This window comes from Rissa tridactyla, chromosome 7 (genome assembly GCF_028500815.1).
Source record: "Rissa tridactyla isolate bRisTri1 chromosome 7, bRisTri1.patW.cur.20221130, whole genome shotgun sequence".
Lineage (NCBI taxonomy): Eukaryota > Metazoa > Chordata > Aves > Charadriiformes > Laridae > Rissa > Rissa tridactyla.
The window spans coordinates 47,598,607-47,619,531 of NC_071472.1; the positions used below are offsets into that span (position 1 = coordinate 47,598,607).

General features: G+C 44.4%; 1 protein-coding gene across 2 annotated transcripts; it reads right to left on the reverse strand.

Moving 5' to 3' along the window:
- Nucleotides 1–1,270: 1,270 nt before the first annotated feature.
- SLC13A5 (solute carrier family 13 member 5) lies at nt 1,271–15,636 on the reverse strand. 2 transcript variants are annotated; one of them, XM_054208009.1, is made up of 13 exons: nt 15,287–15,636; nt 12,145–12,280; nt 11,360–11,457; nt 11,129–11,265; nt 10,507–10,721; nt 8,407–8,578; nt 7,242–7,364; nt 6,492–6,704; nt 5,603–5,724; nt 5,177–5,295; nt 3,758–3,919; nt 2,381–2,518; nt 1,271–1,627 (listed from the first exon to the last, which is right to left on the reverse strand). In XM_054208009.1, exons 1-13 carry the CDS (start codon nt 15,389–15,391, stop codon nt 1,499–1,501), a joined length of 1,869 nt encoding a protein of 622 aa, XP_054063984.1. In that variant the 5' UTR covers nt 15,392–15,636; the 3' UTR covers nt 1,271–1,498. The 2 variants fall into 2 exon arrangements, with proteins under 2 accessions (XP_054063984.1, XP_054063982.1); XM_054208007.1 differs by lacking the exon at nt 11,360–11,457 and having other exon boundaries at nt 12,152–12,280; nt 15,287–15,634.
- Between the last annotated feature and the right edge of the window lie 5,289 nt (nt 15,637–20,925).

A 20,925-nucleotide genomic window follows, 5' to 3' on the forward strand; every position in this document is an offset into this window, starting at 1 on the left:
TGGAAAAATACCTTCTCGCTTTTAAAGGCAAACATGTGAATATTTTCCAGTTCTATAAAGAACACTCACGTTAATAACAAAACTATTACATATCCTACATACACTGCTATGCTAGAGGCCAGATACTCTGGCCAGAATTCTCCGGACAGAATTCCATGATTCTATAACTTCTACCTTGCACTCCTTATCATGAGGTGGGGAATCACCATGGGTGCAGAATTTGACCCTTATGCCCTCACAACACCCCGTGAGGTAGATAGGTACCACGATATCTTCTTCAGGAGGGGAAACTGAGGCAAAAAGAGGGGAACTGGCTGGAATGAGGCTGCACAGCAAGTCTGGGAGCAGAACTCGGGTCATGCCCACAGATCTCTCCACTGTAACATGCTGCCTTACCTCCCACCCAACTTCATCTCCAGGGCTGAATGAAAAGCATCCATGTACCACTGACAAAATAAACCTACTCCAACGCCAATCTTTCTGTAAACTACTTCTGCTTCAGAAATGACATAAACAGGTGCTACAAAATACTTTTCTCACAGGACCTGAATTCCAAAGTACACAAGTCAGCTCCCATTCCTGTCAGCCAGCACAAGCCTCTACATTTTCACAAGGCCTTCAAATAGAGTCTTTCTCATGCCTTGTCTCCACTGCAGAATTCCAGAGTTCATTAATAAGGTACATCAGGGGCTAATCCAGGAACTTTCACAAGTTGTGAAATGCCTATCTACAGGTGTGAAGTCCTATAGGAGGCCACTGCGCGTTTCCAGGCTGGCACTAACAACACACTGCTTGGCGCGTAAAACCACATCCTGTGGCTGAGAGGGAAAGGCTCCTGTCCCTGCCAGTGCCACAGCGCAAGAAATGCAAAGCCAGCTTTAAATCATCACTGCCCAAGACATCAGCCAAATCATGACCAGCATGGAATTATGTTATCTCAACCCTCAATAAGGGTGTCTAAATGCAGTGAGATTTAGGAGTGAAAACAAGGCAATGGAAAATGTGTTGGATGTTGACTTGAAAGGATTCCACCACATGGTTGAGGCCTAAAACATACCATACCTTACCATTACCATTACCATTACCATTACCATACCACTACCATACCATACCCCTTCTTTCACTAGACAAGTGACAACAGGGATTTCCCTGTACAGCTGCTGACTTGTGGATATAAATATTAGTTAATGAATTTTCAGCCCCTGCCTGAGTGCAGTGTTCAATGCTATTGATTTACAAGTACATACCAGTGATATGACAGTTCAGACCATTTGATACAACAGCCTGCCCTCTCTTTATTTAAAGTTCGATAAATGCTAAATCTCGACATTGGTTGGAGGTCATACTTATGATCCAGACACAAGACCAGAATAAATTTGAGTTGTTTCATGCCTGAACTGATGTGTGACTGGGTCTGAAGTGGTGATGAGACTGTACAGGGCTTCCGGCAATAGGGAGTAGTATTAAGGGTCCTTTCCTTGTTTAAGACGTGAATTCTTCACTGGTTAGCCGTTGTGTTTGCCCAGGTTGGGAATGTGTCCAGGTCAAACATAGCTCTTCCCCATGTGTTGATGGCCAGTGTGACACAGAGGACTCCAATGATGTTCATCACTATTCCAGTTTTAACCTGTGAGGACAAAAGTCCAAATCAACAACAATAACCAAACAACAGCACAGCAAATTGCAGCAAGGCCTATTTGTACACAAACAAGACACAGATGGTCAAATAAATCACGGAAATAGCCATGGTACCCACTGCCCTATGTTCTTGCTTAGGTGGAAATACTAAGGAACACACTGCACGAGCCCTTTGAACACTCTGCTATATAACTAGTCTAGGAGCTTTAAGGCATGTACAAGAAGTTGCTCTTATTAGTTAAAGAACAGCTTCTGCCTCCTTCAAGTCGCCAGTTAGAAAACCAATAATGTTTGGGTGTTTGGGACGGAACCTGGCACTGTGTGGTCTGGCAGGCAATCACAGGACCAGAGCTCAGGGCAACTGATTGTTACCTTCTGCTTTCAGCTCCAGTGGAAACAAGGCTTCAGCTACACTCACCAAAGCCCCAGAAGACTGGAAAGCACTGACTGCATTTTAACTCTTCAGTGTTTAAGAAACTTACGACTTGGCAGTTTTTAATTTCACTTGGGCTGGGCTGTATGTCTGCCAAAGCCTGTGAGAAAGGTACTGTTACTTCAGAGATGCAAATCTTTATTGCAGTATTAACACCGCATAAGAGAGGGGCATAGGGTGGTAGTTACAGCCCGTAAGAGCTTCCTGGGACTTTGGAAATACTCAGCTAAGAAAATGAAACTCTCACTGTATTTCAGGATAAAGGCAATGGAAACCTTCAGATAAGAGACCAGGTAAATCTCATCTTACCATATCGAAAACACGGATGTGGCCATAGGAAAACACTATCGCATTTGGCGGTGTTGCAACAGGTAGCATGAAGGCAAAGGAAGCACTGAGAGTACTGGGCAGCATAACATACAAAGGATGGATCTTCACAGATGTAGCCTGCAATGAAACGGAGAGAATATCACACTGGAGGTGTTCCAAAAGAAAAGCATAAAGAACATTTCCCAGACCAGGCTCATTTTGTTTCCTGGTATATCACCAGAGCAATTTACAAGCATTTTATTCTGAAATCCACACATGTTTAAAGATAACTTTGCTCTCGTTTCCTGTCCCACAGTACTTAAAAACAATGTTTGATTCTTTCTTGTTGTTTATTTTGCTCTATGGTATAATTTGGAGTTCTGGTCAAATTTATCCAATGATCTTTTCTTTGACCTCAGACCACGCTTTTGCCAGGGTAACACAGGAATGAGATTATAATTACTAGGCATGTGGAATAACACTCTTAGACGCTACATAAACCCTGTAGGACTCAGAACTTAAGTGCCAATTTAAGTCACTAATAGCTCAGCACCTTGATTGGAATGATTTTGCTTTGATGAAATGGCCTAGAATAAAGTGGTTGTACTTTCTAAATTAAAGAACCAAGTAACCTATTTTTTCCTTTATGCTGTAATTTCAATTCTGCTCAGAAAAGGCATCAAAACTTACCAGGTTCTCCTCCGTAAGTTTTAAAATTGTTTTGGCTTCCTATGGAAAATGACACATTTCTAAATACCAGTAACCAGGCCCACCACTTTCTGTATTCTAGCATAAAACCATGAAGATGGAGGAACTGTTCAAAGGGATGAAATCCAGGAAGTGCTGGATTTTGTTTTGTTTTGGGGTTTTTGTGTGTTTTTCCAGCTCCGAGTTGATGGTTCACATACAAAATGACCAGAAGTAACTGATGTTTGTCGATCTGTATTGAAAAAGTGACTCTCCACTTCCTCCAGGGCCAAGGGACACACCTTACAGCTTGAACTGGCTTCCTTTTCAGTGAGGGTGCCGTGGGACAGGCATCCTGAATTAGCTTCTCCCCCCACAAAGCCGGTTCTCAGGCTTCAGGCATATGGGTAGGGCAGACTGGACGAAGTCTGCATTCCCACTTTATATCTACTATCTACTATCTACTATCTACTCTCTATCTACTGTGATGCTATAAACACAGCAGCGAACACTAGCTAAAATCACTGTCCATTATGGCATACTGTCAGATGGCCTGTTTCATTACTGGCTTTCACATTAACATTGGGGCAACACTGAAGAAAATAAATACGATATCGCTTTGCCCGTAGAGATTGTCAGTTTAACTCTGATCTCCCAGTTGATAGGATAGTAGGATGGAAGTAATCTTACCATGGATGCAAAGACAGGTAGGAAGAGGGTGGCTGTGGCGACGTTACTGGTGCATTCAGTGAAGACAGCTATAATAAGTGAAAGTACTGTTGCAATGGCCCACGGTGGGATAGATCCTAGTGGAGTTATTTGATGACCCAGCCAAGCTGAGAGCCCAGAGTTCTGACAAGAAAAAAAAGTGGGTTTCAGTGAGGCTTAGAACCTCTAGCTCATGAACAGGGAACTCAAGTTATGTGCCATGTTCCTACCAAACAATGCTAAATGACTCCTGAATTACAGAAATGCCATCTGGGAAAGTACAACGATCTGCCACAAATGCTAAAAGAAATTCCTTGCCAACTAGACATAATACTGAGGCCAACTGTCCTGATTTTTATGGAATCCAAATACTTGCTCACACTTTGGTTACAAAAATATGTGTTCTTGCTAAACAGAAACAATTATTGCTGGGACTATTGCAATTACTTAATGTATCACTCAGAAGTTCCCTTGCATGTTTTTCTAAGGTTTGTGAAGATACTGACGCTGTATGAATGCTCTGTTCTAGAAACATGGGCAGTGATTGACTCAAACAGCTTACAAAACCTTTGACTTGATGGTTTCTAATGCTCTAGAGATTTAATAATGTGTGTATGATGTATGCAGATGAATATAAGGCCCTAGAACTTTAATTTGCCCCACAGTTTAAGCAGCCTAGTCTCAAAACTTAGATCTGAATATGAATTTCCCCAAAGCATGGCACTGTTGATAGCTAAGGCTTGCTTTGATTTAGATGCATCTTAGCAGTGATGAAGGAAACCATATGGTTCACCTCAAGATTCCTTCCTGTTTTGGGAATTCAGATGCCTTTTCTGTGAATTTATGAACAGAGGATCAAACCATGGTCTTACGGAATGCAGCACATTGCCTGTCAACAGCCACTGACAACAAGTTCAAGAAACCCCACTGTACACAATTTTGGAAGATATCTACCCACAACGATTTTCTTCCTGACCACTTCAGTAGTGGTTTGGGTTAAATCTGAAGATATATATCCTTTAAACAAACCTTAAATGGTTCTGAAGATCTTACAAGTGTTATCTGTACTTCTATTTTTCTAGAAAGGGCTGGGATCAGGATGATAACAGAAATAAGAAAGGCTGCTTTTCTGGTCTGTCCAAGGAACATCACAAACTACTCAGCAGCCTCCAACAGGTAAGATAAATTGAAGAAATTTGGTCAGAGCACACAAATTCCTGAAAAAGAGGCACAAACATTCACCTCTCCTCCCAGTTTTTGCTAATTTGGATCTGCCTCTACCTCTGAACATCTCTACTGGGTTTGCCTTTGGGTGCATGCCCAGTAATACAGGACCAGATAACAAACCAGGGAAGTTCGCCTTTGAGTCAAAAAAAAAAAAAAAAAGATGTCAGGACATACTGCGCTTGCATCAGCCAAAGCAAAACCTCCTCCCAGCAGCAGCACAATGCTCCAGGGCATCTTCCTCTGAACCACATTCCAGTCTAGCAGCGGGGCTGATAAAAATGGCTTTTTTATATCTGAAGTGAGAAATGAAAAGCAGAATGTGTTTTAGGAGAGCGAAGACATTTTGTCTCCTGTTCTGTAAGATACTAGGGAACGACCTAACAGGCATATGAATATTACTGAGAAACAGACACATGTTAATACACATGAGCATAATACACAGGATAATACAAATGAGCAGTGACCATGCCCCAGCCCTGCCTGAGAAGCGAGGGAGGTGAGCTCTCCTGAATAAATGCATGCAAATCCAGTACATGTTTCTGCCATGTTAGCTGGAGCTAGCTAACTGCTACCCAATGTTACAATTCCTCCTTTAAATACCTTCTTCAGCCTGTTCAGGGTCAGACATGCTTTTCTTCCAGCCTGTGAATTTGGGTTTGTTACTAGGAAGGATAAACAGTAGCAGGGCAATAAACACAGCAGGAGCAGAATCGGTGATAAACCTAAAGAAGAAAAGAGAATATAGCTCAGAAAACAGACATCTTTCTCCTAGAAGATGGCTGCCTTCCAGCGTTGCGGTCACTGCTCTTTGTCATCCTGTTTGGGGCTTGTACATTAGCAAAATGGGTCATTAGTTCATGACTGAGGTCTCTCAGACCTGCCATGACACAAACGCGGTAATAAAAGAAACTAGGTACAATACACGTTAATAACCAGAGCCACAGATGACAACGGCTCCTGGGAGCAGGGTTCCTTCTCTGCGGTGAAGCCAAGATTAAACAGTGGTGTCTCAAAGAAAGATGTGTAAAGAAATGGCCTGAATAATAGTCCCATCGTGCATTTTATGTTCTTAATATGCCACAGACATTATGTGAAGAAGCCATTCAAAGCACCGAATAAACTTCCCTGTGAGTTCTAAGCTATTGTTTAGAGGTGATATTACCAAATATTCAAATGATATCGCAACTGACTGGAGCTCATACAAACAAAATACATCAGTGTGACTGAGACCGGCATTACAGAATTTTCTCTTCCTTTAGGAGGTTCAGCTTGCTCCATGTCCCAGTCTCCAGCCTTCATTGCAGTACAAACTGTCAAACAATAGATCAATTGGTGATCTCATGCACAAGCGACAGGATCAAGCCCAGCAAACATGTGAATTCAGATAAGGTTGGAATGAATGACCCTGCACACAAAATGGAATATGACAGCAAAGGAATCTGATTCACAACCAAGAGGGCACAGGATGAAAAAAACGCTAAAAACTTACTTCTCTCCTCTTGGGAAGAGCCTGGTGGCCCAGCCTTTTACAAAGCCTGGGTGTCTGGTAAACCACAAGAGAACCAGCACAACAAACATTAGGAGGACATTGAATTCAGCATAAGAGATAGGGCCCAATTTCTTCATTTCTGCCTTCAGCACATTGTATGCAGCTTTTTCTTTAGCACTTCTCTCCGTCCCACAGCCCCAGCTTTTCTTAAAGCTATAAGGAAAAAGGAGAAGAAGATACTGTGAGTATTAACATACTAGAGGAATTTAACATGCTTGCCACTGAAGCTGTCACTCCTGGGGACAGACACAGACTACAGCAGAGGCCAGGAACAAAGAAATGACAACAGTGTCAAAGCATTTCATGGGCACAAGCCAGTTCTCACAGAGGAACGGGGTCTATGAATGGCAGTAAGTCTCTGTCCAATTTGGGGCAACCTGGGATGAAAAACCCAGTTTTGAATCAAGGATAGCAAAACAGACATGCTAGTTCTGCTAGGGTTGAAATTCTCAGATGTGAAATTGAAAAATAAAAATGCAATTCTGTCTGAACATTAAGAATGCATAAAGCTTTTCCCTTAGTGCAACTCCCATGAACATAAAAGGTTTCTAGACCTCAAAAGTTGCTGTGAAATGGAACTGCTCTCTGCTACAGAATTAATAACTTGTCAGTGCATTTGTTTTATCCAGATGTCTCAATAAGCTTGGTCTGCTGAGGGGTTTACAGAATATCATGTAGTTAAATACTCACTTGAGTCCCATGAAGGAGCACTGCAGCCAAAACCAAGCTAGTACCAACATCAGAATCATGTTTGGGAATGCAAACCCAAACCAGGAAGCAAAATTCACAATATCGTTATTGTTGGGGTATAACCTGAAAAGAACAGAAAAATGTTTTATGTATGAAGGTCAAAATAGTTAGTAATCTACTCTCCCTTTAATATCCACTAGTGACAATTATACATGTAATCAAGGACAACAATTACAAGTAATCATAAGCAAAATCCACCATCTAACTGAAGTCAATAGGAAGGCAGCCTAGATATCAGAGCAGAACTTAAATGATCCTCAGTTTTCCCCCTCTATTACTTTAATGCATATAGGAGCTCACGTTGATATTTTAGGTCTCAGGAAGACAAGCGCTGCTGAAAGATGTCCCACACATTCTAGGTAACTTTCACTTGCAAGATGCCTGCTCATTTATCCCAAGACCATTTATTTAAGAACACCAATTTTTGTTCTTCCCTGGGTCAACCAATAATGATTGGAGGAAAAGTACCAATAGCAAATTTCCAGCTGGGTGTTAAAACCAACAGGTAATGTGGCAGCTGAGGCTGAAGTACTCCAAACAGAAGAAAGTGACGTTGAGGGACTGTTGTGGAGTCTGCAAAATTTCCACTGTAGATCAGGTTGCATTTAAATCAATTCTCAAACTCAGCTTAGCAAAGGGAGTATTTTGTGGATGACTCTTTTGCTTTATAACAGTATCTGTACAGTTTCCACAGCCACAGCATGGAGGAATAATATTATTGGAGAGCCTAAGCTATTTTTATCTCTTTGGTGTGCTTATGAGAAGTTAATCACACATTCTGATGCTCTTCACTTCAGTTCTTCTGCTGATGTGCTGCGTTTCAGTTGAAAAAGTGGTGGCAGAAGAACCAGTATCTCATGATCAACCAGCTGTCTGCCAATTACTAGCAAGTATTTCCAAGTTTCTCAGGAGACTTATAATACCAGCACACAGCTGCCTAAAAAAGGCTGAAGCAGAAAAATGAGAGTGAGGAACATTCCTCGCTCTCAGTTCACCAACTGGTTATTGCTTACAGTTTGCAACTGAAACCGTCACCTAAGACTAGTCAGTTGGTCACAGAAACAGTAGGATAGTATAAGTAAAGGAAACGGCAAGAATGACTTACTGATTCATCTGGCCTTTCAATACAATGTTTGGTGCTGTTCCAGTGAGTGTTGCAGTTCCTCCAATGCTGGCAGCGTAGCATATGCAAAGTGTCATTCCCTTACATACACGTTTCCTCATTTTCTTTTCCTCAGAAGATCTGGGGTCATCAGGGACTTGTCCATTGCTTATGACTAGACATAAAGAACATGACTTGCCTCAGGTAAAGTTAGGGAGGCAGAGAGTCAGGGTCTTCAGGCCCAGTGCTTCCAGTTTGTGTATGCCATTTATTTTAATTCAAAGAAAACACAGATATGTTCATGAGGACCCGAAGAGAGAGGTTGACAATCTGGGTCTACATGGTCCAAGGATGCTGGTGTCCATACTGGTGCCACAGTTCCTGAGCAGTAATTTCCTGTTTCACACAGAGGCTTACCACCAGCCAGATATTGTAGTCACTGGAACCATTCCAATACCACAGTAAGAACCCAACTAGCTTTAACAGCTGTGAATATGGGCAGAAAAAAACACCGCCCAAACCCAAATTCTTTCCTGGCATAACTGTTAAGATCAATATGCTACATCAGTTTACATCAGCTGTGAAATTTTGCTGCCGTGTCCATTGTTCTCTGAGGTTAACAGTCTAATCTTGAAGTCTGATTGGGCTAATGGGGCAGGAAAATTAATTTATGGAAATTACAACCAACTCGACAATACCAAAGGGTGTTTTTTGCACACATTTACTACATTCACTACACGTTAAAATAAATAAGTAAGCAAAGCCGAATAGATCCTTCTAAGTAGACAGAAAACAAGCAAAATTATTATTACTGGTCTTAGAGCGGAAGTCCAGTTCTGGGAGTCAAGAATCAACATTAAGAAGAGCATTTGAAAATATGAAAACTTATCTTTAATACAACTGTTTGAAAGCTAGAAATGGCATTCTTGCCGGCTTGTGTATTTTACATAAAAACGGTCTCTGAACTTTGCACAATCATAGAGCATTCTTCCCTCACAAGTGAGGGAAGAAATGAAGCAACCAAAAAGCAGAGATCACAGTTGTATCTAAACTATCCCTCCAAGGTCCAAACAAATACGGCAATTATGAGTTAGTCTCATAGCAGGGCAACGTCTAGCACACATAAACACCCTTCTTTTACACTGTGTCTTCCATGGACACGGAAGCCAGAAAATGGGCATGATGTGTCCGTGGCAGAAGACCTGAAGTGTGGGACACAGTATGCAGTACAAACATTTGCACTTGCTCTTGCGCACAGTCACACAGAGAATCGTGGCAGATCAACTTGCTAATTCAGTGAAACCTCATCTCCATGAAAATCCCCAAGACAATCCTTCCTCCTTTGAAAGAGAACGGTACCACAGATCTGATCTTTAATGGTATTTAATAATATAGCCCTCTGCAACTGTATAGCAGAGCAGTGAAATCAGAGGAACGGAGTTTTTGTGCATGGTTCAAGTCAAGTGAAACCTGCTGCAGAGCCACAGCACTGAGAGAAGCACCTTGTGGAGTCAAGCATCAGAGTAAGATCACACTTTAAAGTGTTCCAAATAGTAGTTTGTCTACTGTGAGTCAAATGACACCAGCTCCTCTTTTCCAGGAAGCTTTTAAAGTATTCCTCTTTCTTCTCCCCACTTCCACATACAATCTGGTCAATATAAAGATATTTATTACCCCAGAACCAAAATAGGTTGTGTTTGCACAAATTTTTTCCAACAATTCTACATGGCTTAGAAGCTGAATCCCCACTGATAATCACAAGATTTAGAAAGTGGGATACTGGGGGGTTGGACGATATTTCCCACAGGATATGCTTTTCACTTCCCTGAGCAGGCAGTTAAGTCTAGGGAAACTACGGGAGGATGTCCCCAGTTTGAAGGAAAGAACATAACAATAAGCGCGGGATTTAGCACTCAGCATAACAAAATGGCAGCCAACAAAACTGGAAGCCATTTTGTAAAGCCCAAATGCATGCATTTAGGGATTTTCAGTCAGGTTACCATCCTCTTTCCTTGGAAAAGGTACAGAGGACTCCTTCTAGGTCAGGGAGCTCTAAGTGTAGCAAGTTCAGTAGGATCAACTCACTGCTGAGTAGGCCCTTACCATGCACTGAAGGGGGATCTGACACATTCTTTTCCTCCAGCTCAATCACTGTATTTGTTTGCCCGGTTCCTTGTTCCATCATGGTCACATCATGCTCTGTGTTGTCCATTTGATCCAGGACAGCCTGGACAATGGGAACCATCATAGCAGTGGTGGCAGTGTTACTTATCCACATGGACAGGAAGGCAGTGACTACCATAAATCCCAGCATCAGGCTGAAGAGAGAAACAGGCAGAGGAGAAAGGATGAAAGAAAACCGACGCTGCTAGTCTTTGTAGTCACTGTAATTTAGACAGTAGAGCGCAGGCAGGGATGTGTGTAGTGTCCAGTAATACAAAGCAGGGCCAGATTCCCTTCTAGGACAGCTCTGCCACCTTTATTGAAGGAATCCCAGAAAGCCATTTAGCTCCTTAGTCTGTGCATGCTTGTCATTTTGTCCCCAATGGCAAGCATCTATAATTTAGCCAGATGCTGGTTTTGTCTAAAGGACAAATAAACTGTTCCTGCTGCCAGACTTAACCTCTGGAAACTCTGTACGAGTGCAGCTAAAGAGATTCTTGAAGGTTTCCTAGGCCTCAGCTAAATTGACACAGGCAAGGAAGAAGTAATGTAGTACTCTTACAGTGCAGGTTTCACTCCAAGAATCAGCAGGACTCTCAGCGCAATCCTTTTGTGAAGATTCCACTGTTCAACAGAAATTGCAACAATCAGCCCTCCAATGAAGAGCATGTTTGTGTCATTTAGGTACTGCATGCACACCTGAAAGACAGAGAAGGCAGGTCAGGGGCCCAAATGTTGTCTCTTGCTAGCTTCACTAGAACATGTTGCCTTCCATCCTCTCAAAGCCATTTACTGCACCAGGTCCCATCCCAACATTGGCAGAAGGAGTAGTTGCAGCTTCAGAGCTACCTCCAGTTTCCTGAACCCTTGATCCCCTGCTCAAGTGCTGAACTGTCCAGTGCATGGGCAGTGCATCATAAACCTTCTTTTTGGATCATCAGGAGTTAATAAAGTACAAAATGACAGCAGTTTCCTAAAACATAGCTAGGGGCTCAAAGTATTGTGTAGGTACTAGAAATGCTGAGCTCCCAAACGGATTTCTCAGCACCTTTAGCAACCATACCTGCCCATACCAGCTTGTTGGCCAGTAGTAAACCTGTGCTCCAGTACCTAAATATAGCCTCTCTCCTTTGGAATAAAGTACTAGCACAAAGGGCCGGAATGAGCTTTGGAGGAGACACAGTGTACTTGCCGGCATCGTGCTATCTACCCTGCCAGAAGAAGCCCGTCCCATGCATTTTGAAATCTCCCAGGGCTATGTCAGCACTGCTCTCTCATGGGATGGGTTATGAACCTACAAGCTGCGAGCACTAGTGGGATGCTTCTCTAGTAGGATCCATGCCCAGAAACGGACCTTCCCCTCTACCACCTCAAGCCCCACCTCAACCTGTAACATTTTGGGCAAATGTGTATTTAGTTCAGCATTTTCCCGTACAGGAACCCTGAACATTGCTCAATATGTTCAAAAACATTACCACAGAACTGGAGTGCTTTCCTAGCAGGCTTGTTTGCTAAATATTGATGGGGGATCGGAGCAATGGATATCCCTGTATCAGATCTGGATTGAGCAAGAACTGCTCCTTACTGATTTAGAACTCCGAACTCCAAGCAGAGGGAAAAATACCACAGGCATGAGGGAGGTAACAGCCAGTGGGATCACTTCAGTGCACCAGTATACGGCCATGATGATGATGATATACGCACATTTGGCCTCCTGCAATAAAGTGGAAGACACATTTAAGCATAGAAAACTATTCTTAGAGATAAGAAACACATTGGTAGCTCTTATAAGGGGCCCAAACACTTCATTGTCTGTAGCTTAACAAGTTATGCTGAAATAGGTAGCAGAGACATGAGGATTTAAACTTGTACTTTTAAACCTTGTTCTGAAGTCCCTTGCGTAAAAAGATCTTTTTGACCACAGTGTTTGTTCTAATGCACCCCCACAAAATGTAGGGTGTGAGAAAAGAAACCTTCCACAACTAGGTAAGTACACAGTTTGCAGTGTGCAATTACCTCTTGGCAGTTGAGGGAAGCAGGTTTCATACCTAGAGCCAAGGTTTTTTAATAGTGTTTGTAAATTTGGGCATTTCTATTTTGAGTTAATTATTTTTAAATGGGTGGCCAAATTTCCCAGTGTGGATGATTAGCTTGTCTGAAACTCACAGATCTTCGAGGTATGTCCAGTAACACACCTGAGCCCAGAAACTGTATCACTGAATAATTGAGAAGTTCTTAAATTTTTAAAGTAACTCTTAAAGTAAAACTCTTTTACCTTTTTTTTGGTGACTAAGCATGCTAGAGGTATTTAATTACTTTCCCAAATCATACTGTGCTTATCTACTAAGGGGATTCCCTAGATTAGAAGTGTTGTAACTTGTCTTTTTACACCGTTGATCGGGCACTTCTGTAACCTAGCCTCCCTTGGTTTGTACTTTCAAGATTGTTAGGAGAAGCAAGCATTCGCTAGCCAACAGTAAACAGTGTTTTAAAGCTTAAGTCAGTGTTCCTTAGTTCAGAATTTGCTCATATTTAGAGTATGTGTTTATAGGATTTTATTCTAATACAACAAATGGGACTTTATTACAAAAATAAACGGTGTTACAGTGACATTTAAAAATTGCCGTAAGGTGATATTTATAAATAGGGGTGTGTTTTCCTTCATTTTGTTGAGAGGCTTAAGAACCAGAAAACAGTCTTTGTAAGGAATTTGATTTTTTTTTTACTTCAGGTTTCCAGATTAATTACAGCACATGTTTTCAAAAAATATGTCTTCAGAGACTAAAAGATATCAGATAGATACTACTTAAGTCTCTTCCCTTAATAAATATGAGGTCACCTCATGATACAATTCATGCTGTACCACTGTAACTAAGTGCTAGAAATGACTGTGGTTAATCTGCTGCCAGTATGAAAGACAGCTAAACAATCCTACGTGAATAAAATTCACAGTACAGAAGAAACACTGGCTTTGTAGCGTGGAGGGTAAATAATTTATGTGAAGTTCAAAAATACAACCATGCTTATAAATTAACTCCAACAACCACAGCCAATTCAAACAACCAAAGATCTGGAATTGAATATATATGTATGTATCTACGCCTGTATCCACCTGTGGTCTATGGGAACAGTCACAGAATGTTTCTTTGGTGTTTCTGGACAGTTGACAGGAAAACACAGTGATCTGCCTTCTCACTGGGAGCTGAAGAAGCAGTCACTGACGGAAATGTTACTCTCCCATTGTGAAATACTGTAATTTCCCAGATTAGACTGATGACACAATATTCTTACAAATGCTGGAAAACTGATGACATACTTATTTTTTTAGGGAAATTATCTTTCCTAGTATTGATCAAAGTAGCGCCTAACAGACCTCAGAAAATATGCTTTCAAGGGAAGTCAAAAGCACAGGAGCACAAAACCACCCCAGCTGCATGACTGCCGTTTGGGGAGAACTTCACCTAGTTGCGATAAACTTTGAATAAGCCTTGTTACACTACTGGAAAGGACTTCTTGCAATCAGATAGCACAGTAGCAAATATGGCAAAGCCATATTTATCCTGAGGTTGCTCCTAATTTCTCAGCCAGAAATTGCGTAGCACCTAATTGCTCTTTCTATAAAGCACCAGCATTCAACTGAAAGGTAGGGCTGGTACTACCTAGACAGGTAAACTAGAAGAGCTGGCAATTGTGTTTATAAATACGCATGGCATTTGCCTGTACTTTTAAATACACTGAGCAATACAGGTCACTCGGAAGAAAGACTGTTTTTAGCATCAGAATAGCCTCTAAAGCTCTAGTAGGCTAAAATACTATAAGCTGAGCTTTCACATTTTGCTATGAAGGCTACAAGGCATTAAAGACCAAACTCTTCACTGGGTTATTCCAATTTTATGCTGGGATAGCTCCACTGAAAGCAAAGGAGTTGTGCCATCGCCATCAGTGGAGTAAGATGGATGTGAATTGGAGGATATTGCATTTGAAACCCTGTTGGGATCACTGCATATCACACAGCACACCGCTTCTGACCGCACCACGGAGGAAGAATGCCACTCAGCAACACCCCTTATAGTATCTCGGAGCCCCAGCAGCAGAGATGGAGAACCCAGAAGTCCTGTCTTTTGCTCCACTGCCATCGATACTAGATAATGCAAGACGCAATTCTAAATGTGCAGGCCAGTTATGCATTTATCTTTGGCCCAAGAAGAACTGCATCTCATCTGCAAGACGGGTTGGGTCCATGGGAGCCCCAGGTCGTGGCAGTGGCACGACCCTCTGGATGAGCAGAGGCCAGCACAGAGCTCCTTCTGCAAGTCCAGCTGCCTCGCACCAGCGCCCGAAGACCACTCGGGAGTGAAACCTGCAACACACGCTCCTGCGGCCTGGGACGCGGCTCCGGGGACGGGGTGGCAGGCGGCTCTGCGCCAGTCCACGGCGGGGACGCGGGGCTGCCCTGGCAGGGATGAGGCGCGCCTTGCTCAGGTGCAAAGCAGATGCTGTGGCGAGGGCGGACCGCGTGGCCAGCGCTGCACGGCTGGCTGGGGGATGGCCGGCAGGCTGGGTGACCAGCAAGGGCCCTGCGCGGCTGGCCGGGAGAGGGGCTCCGGGGAGGCTCCTTTCGGGCACCACTGGCCCGACCCGGGGAGGGGGTGGGCTCCTGTGGGGTGGCAGGGCCGGGCCGGGGGGCTCTGGGCCCCTCCTGCGCCCCGCAGGCACTTACCCGCGTCTGCACAGTGAGCGGCAGAGGCAGCAGCAGCAGCGGCGTGAGGAAGAGGATGGCGAAGGACCGGTACCTCAGCAGGGACCGCAGGCACGTCGAGGCCATCTCTGTGGGGACACACGGTTAGGGCGCGAGCGGGAGCAGCGCCCGCCGCCGCCGCCTTAAGTACGGGGCGGCGGGGCCGCGGCGGGAGGGACATGGCGGGGGGCGACTCGACCCGCCCGCGCCCTGACGGGACACCGGGCCCGCCCGCGCCCGGACGGGGGCCGGCCGCTGCCGCCCTGAGGGACACGGGCTCCCTCCCGCCCGGGCGGGGGCCGGCCGCTGCCGCCCTGAGGGACGCGGGCTCCCTCCCGCCCGGGCGGGGGCCGGCCGCTGCCGCCCTGAGGGACACGGGCTCCCTCCCGCCCGGACGGGGGCCGGCCGCTGCCGCCTTGAGGGACACGGGCTCCCTCCCGCCCGGGCGGGGGCCGGCCGCTGCCGCCCTGAGGGACGCGGGCTCCCTCCCGCCCGGGCGGGGCCGGGCCGCGGGGTAGCGGCGCAGGCGGGTGAGGAGCGGCGGAGCCGCGGCAGAGGCCCCGGTGCGGCGCCGTCCCCGCGCCCGGCCGAGCCGTCCCGCCCTCTCCTGGGCTGGCGTAGCAGCCCCGGGGACGCGCCGCCCCTGGCCCCTCTCCGGCCCCGGGGGTTTCCTCAGGCAGAGCCCAGCCGTTCGGAGCCCGCCGGACCGCTCCGTCGTGTGGGCGCCGGGACATGGCATGTGGCACTTCGCCTTTCCCCGTTCCTTACGTCCACCTCTGTGCTCGAGATCTGCAGACCCTCCATCAACAAGGAAAGCTGCCTAGTGGCTGCGTATCGAGCTATCACACTGGTTGTGAGAATGCGTTGAGAGAAATCTCCCCGCTCACAGTGCCCAGAGAAAGTTGCCAGCAAGCACAGATCCCCATAACGCATATTGTACGCAGGGCCCAAGCGCTGACACGCGGCTTCTCTCGGGCTGGACGTTCAGGAGGTGCTGATGGTGCCAAGGGAGGATCATCTCTCAGTCATTTACAGGGTGGTGAGGAAAGGCTGAGCTCCTTTAGGGAAATGGAGAATTAAAATCACCGTGGGGGTCTCCCCAAAACAAAGGTCTGTGCAGGCATGCATGGCTGTGTTTCACTGCCTATTATTTTGTGAGGGATTGTGTGTCTGCAATCTGGGTTAAAAATAACCCAGAAAGGTTAACTTAAAAGGTTATTTTTAATGTCATTCATTTCAGTGATTTGGTCTGCAGTGTAGCTGCAGAGTCAGAATCAGAGGTGATGGCACAACTGAAAGGGTGGCAAGCACTATCAAGCTGTCAGGAAGGAACAACTGGAGGGACTGGAAGACAAATAATTTGTTGTATTTTATATTCTGCTTTTGGGATGTCAACTGCCACCTGAAATTGAAGGCAGCATAAATCATATCTTGACAATTTGATCCTGCAGTCTCTTAGTACAGTCTTACCAAGCAGTTACAGAAATAAAGAATTTCAGGTTCCACAGCAAGTAACGAGGGAGCTCTGACTACAGCTTGCAGTATTTGTCCTCTGCTGACCAGAGGAACTTGAGTGACAGAAGTTCAAAACAAGACACTCCAATGTTGCTGTTCTATTTGTAAAAGCAGTGAATGTCCACTAAGGAAAATAGTAGCCAACCGGATCTGGACAGATCCCAAATCTACAAACCTTTAGCAGCAGTCCCTCTGGGTAACTTCCCAACACAGAGGAAACTTCACACCAGCTCAAAGCCTAGCAGAAAGTGGGGAATCAGCCAAAACTCGCATTCCTGTGGCCGGTCTCCAATGAAAAAATGGTCCCTAGTCAACAAAGAAAAAGGATTACAAGCACTTAAATAAGAAAATGCAAAGAATTAACTCTAAAGGAGTTGTACTAAGGTTCACTTTGATAGACCAGTGCGAATATGATTTGCTGTCTTCTTGTTTAAATGAGATGCAGTGCAGAAAAAAGAAAATAAAAAGAAAGGCCATGAACATGTTGATAACTTTAGGTGGGCTAATCCTGTGAAAGGAGACTTGCTTGCTGTACCTGGGAATGAGATCAGGGACTCCTGTGGGCAACGCAATTAGCCAGTCCATGCCTCAGTGTCCTTTTTTGTCAAATACAGGGAAGGGAATCAATATTTCCTTATTGTGCAGAATTATTGCAAACTTGCCTTCAGTGTGCCATGTAAAGTACATTCTATGATATGGAACAAAATTAAAGGATTCAAAGAAAAGAACAAGCATCTGATTACTAGGAAATTAGACTGAAAGATAGTGGAGTACCCTTTTCTGCTGTTAGTATAGCAACTGTCAAGAAGAAATGTGTACCTTTGGGAGAAGAAAGAGAAGGATGTGAGAAACAGAGTGTTCCCTAGGGTTCTTAGGAAGAGCTGACTTTGGACAGGGATGAGAAGACGGTGCAGGCCTCCCAAGAGATTATAGAGCAGAAAGGAAGGGGCGAAGGAGGAAAACAGAGAGGTGTCAATCAGGACCAGCAAGTACCTGACCCTTGGAGATAAATACCCAATTCCCAATTCTTCTGGTGGACTTGGAGGATCAATACCAGTTGAATGTGGATGGAGAGCTAGGAACAACATTGAGTCCAGATTTGAAAGAAAGTGTGTGTAAATCTCCTTTATCTGAGCATGTTTTTATCTGAGACATAGGTCTCAAACTAAGGAACTGTAATCTTTTCATGAATCAAGACCACCACTGATAAACTGAGTTTAGAAACCTAAATTTAAAGGCTGACCATTCCCAGCACTTTGACTAAAGCAAAAGCTGGGAAAAATCTTAAGCGTGACCATGGAAATGAGCAACTTCTATTTCTTTATTTTTTGCAAAAGTATGCTCCTTTTCTAGAGGTTTGCTTCAGGAGGAGAGCAGGTTGGTTTGTTGGAGTGCGTGTGAAATACTTGTTCATGAAAAAAGTCTGTGCTGACTCTGCTGAGAAGAAATCGAATTAGTGCCAACTACGGTTCCTGTGGAAGTCTGCTAGGAATTCAGCTAAAACCAAGCAAAGCAGCTGGCTGTTGCAGAGCAGCGAAGACAAAGTCCTGCACTGACCTGAACCTGTAATCTTGAAAGGTAAATTCTGACCTTGTTACCCCCTTGCTGAAGCCATCCTGCCACTGTACACTTATATTTAAGATACCTCCATCACTATTTTAAAAACCATTGGAGGTTTACACGTGTCAATTCATGCTCTACTGTAAAAAACAGGAGGCCAAGAAGTTCACTGAATCCAGATGTTAGAACCCCATATTCACATATCATCACAAACAGCAACAACATGGGCAGGAAGAAGAACACTGAGTAAGGACAAGAGAGAAGATGCCTGCATTCAGGCAAGGAGGTGGAAGAGCTGTGCAATGCGTAGTCAAGATGCAGGAAGGGGAGAGCACGACTGGATGACATGGGGGAAGAGAACAGTTTTCAGTGCAGGCCAAAGCTCTCTAAGGGAACCGTGTGCACCGACAGAGAAGCACAGAGGAGCATGTTCAATTTGGTGAGTCTTCCAGCTGTTCCCCATATCCCTCAGTCCATGCTTACAGCTCAGATAAATTTGGCACTGGCTGGTTATGAGAGTGCTACAGGAATGGCAGCTCTTTCACATAATTTGCCCATGAGCTTCCTCTTCACTGTGCCAAGGAGAAGGCGGACAAAGCTTTGGCTGCTTGCTTTACAGAACTAGTCTGACAGTCAGGCAAAAGGAAGCTGCAGAGAGCCCATCCTGCTTGCAAAACTTCCAGCAGGAGGAGTTTTCGATGCTTCAAAGACAGCATTCAAACAAAAAGCTCCCACAGCCTGAAATTTCAGCTCATGCTAATTGAGCACTAACTGCAGGCCTTCAAGAAAAAATCCTTTCCTCCAGTCAGTACTGCTGGCAACTAGCAGAGACTAGAGCAGTATTTACAAATATGTATGTGAGATGTGTGGTTTCATGGTCTTTAACTACTGCTTTAAAGACTAGGTAAAATCAGCTTTCGGTTGCAGAGGCCATTTAGAAGCAGGAGACTGTAGCAGTCTTTGGGCTAAATTTTGATACCCTGACATAGAGTAATATGCTGCTCTTGTTCTTCCTGGTAGTAAGTTTCAACTCAGTATACAACAGAACTCAAATCTTCGTGTTACAGAGACTTAGGTATGGGTTGTGACATGAAGTGGAACCAGGAGCTGAATCAGGTTTCTTGTACCCGAATCCCTTTCCCTGGTCACTAGACACCACTGTTCCCATTTGCTACTGTTCTACCCTAATAAAACACAGGTATTTTAAAGCATATCAAGAGCCAAGGGTATGATGCAGTAACAGAGCCAAGCCCACCTCATGGCTCACTGCCACTGACCTGCTCTGGCTTTCTTGCTGTTTCTCAGCTGTGGGGGCTGTGGCTTTGGGGCTTATTGGAGTTTACCTTGGCAAAGAAGGCAGAATATTTTTCTGCTGGGTTAGTGAGCTGAATAGCTTCAGTGAAGTGTTGAGTGAGCACCAGAGCCAGCTCCAGAGACTGGGCCACTTATGGCTGGGAGCAGTAACAGCTGGGACAAGGAACAGCCGGACCTTTCAAGACAGCATATTCATAGATGAGCTTGACAGCGTTGTCAGACCACACACAGAGTCACGCAATCTTCCCTTTTGTACTTCAGATGCCAGATTCAGTGATGTGAGCCACTGTAAAGAGTTCCACTCAGAAGTGGGACACTGCTGAAGACTAGTTAACAAAGGCTGACCTGCATTGTTTGGGTTTGTAGGAAGGGACTAGAAATCAAGTCCTCTTGAAAGGTAGGAATTCTGGGGTCATCAGTTCGGGTGGAAAAATTGGAAAATAAAGATTTTAGTATAGTTTAGGTCATTCCCAAGAAGCTGCTTTTCTGATATATCTTATTCACTGCAAGCCAATCATCCCAGTTACTCCTGTTATTGCTGGATAGGAATGGTCTGTGGCAAGGAGGCTTTACAGGTGGCAGTTGATTCATTTAATTACAGATATACGTATTTTCTGCCTCTAATTCAAATGCTGTCCAAGCACACAAGTACAGTTCGCCTGATTAAAAGCAGTCCATTTGACCTAGATAACTGCTATTCCCTCTCAAGACAAAAACTCTCCTCACATTCTTTTTAAAGTTCTTTCATGTTGCAGGCTCCATGCAACAGCCAGAGGTACAAAAGTTTTAGCAAAATTATATTAAACAAGGACTGTAAGACCTATCGTATTTGACACTGAGAAACAAAAAAGAAAACAACTGACCCTGAGACATTCTAGGACTTAGGAGAAAAATAAGTGTCTTCTACCCAGGCTTTTGAAAATCACATTTGAAAAACAAGCAGCTCAGAACTTACCTCTATGTGATGCTTGACTTAAAAAGATGCCTAGAAGAAGTCTTGTACAATAATGTTATGCACTGGAACGTTTACACAGAATTTAAATGGAAAGAGTTATTACCGGCATTCAGAGAAAATCACTGTTTCATTACTGTTTTCCCTCCAATCAGTACTTCCCAGCCACTGCCAGTGCACTGCGTTGCTTTAGGAGTATCTTTCAACTAGGTTCCCAGTGGAGCATCTGATATTTTTCCAAGAAAAGCTTTTGAGGCTCTGAACGAACAGTCCTTTCAGT

What these genes read in the sequence shown, in the direction of transcription:
- SLC13A5 (XM_054208009.1), bottom strand. Translation starts at nt 15,391, where the DNA reads ATGGCCTCGACGTGCCTGCGGTCCCTGCTGAGGTACCGGTCCTTCGCC. An exon ending in AGATCCCCCTTCAGTGCATG is followed by an intron (nt 8,579 to 10,506) that starts GTAAGGGCCTAC and finishes CTTTATGTCTAG; the next exon opens with TCATAAGCAATGGACAAGTC. An exon ending in CTCTTCCCAAGAGGAGAGAA is followed by an intron (nt 5,725 to 6,491) that starts GTAAGTTTTTAG and finishes TTTCTTCTTTAG; the next exon opens with GTTTATCACCGATTCTGCTC.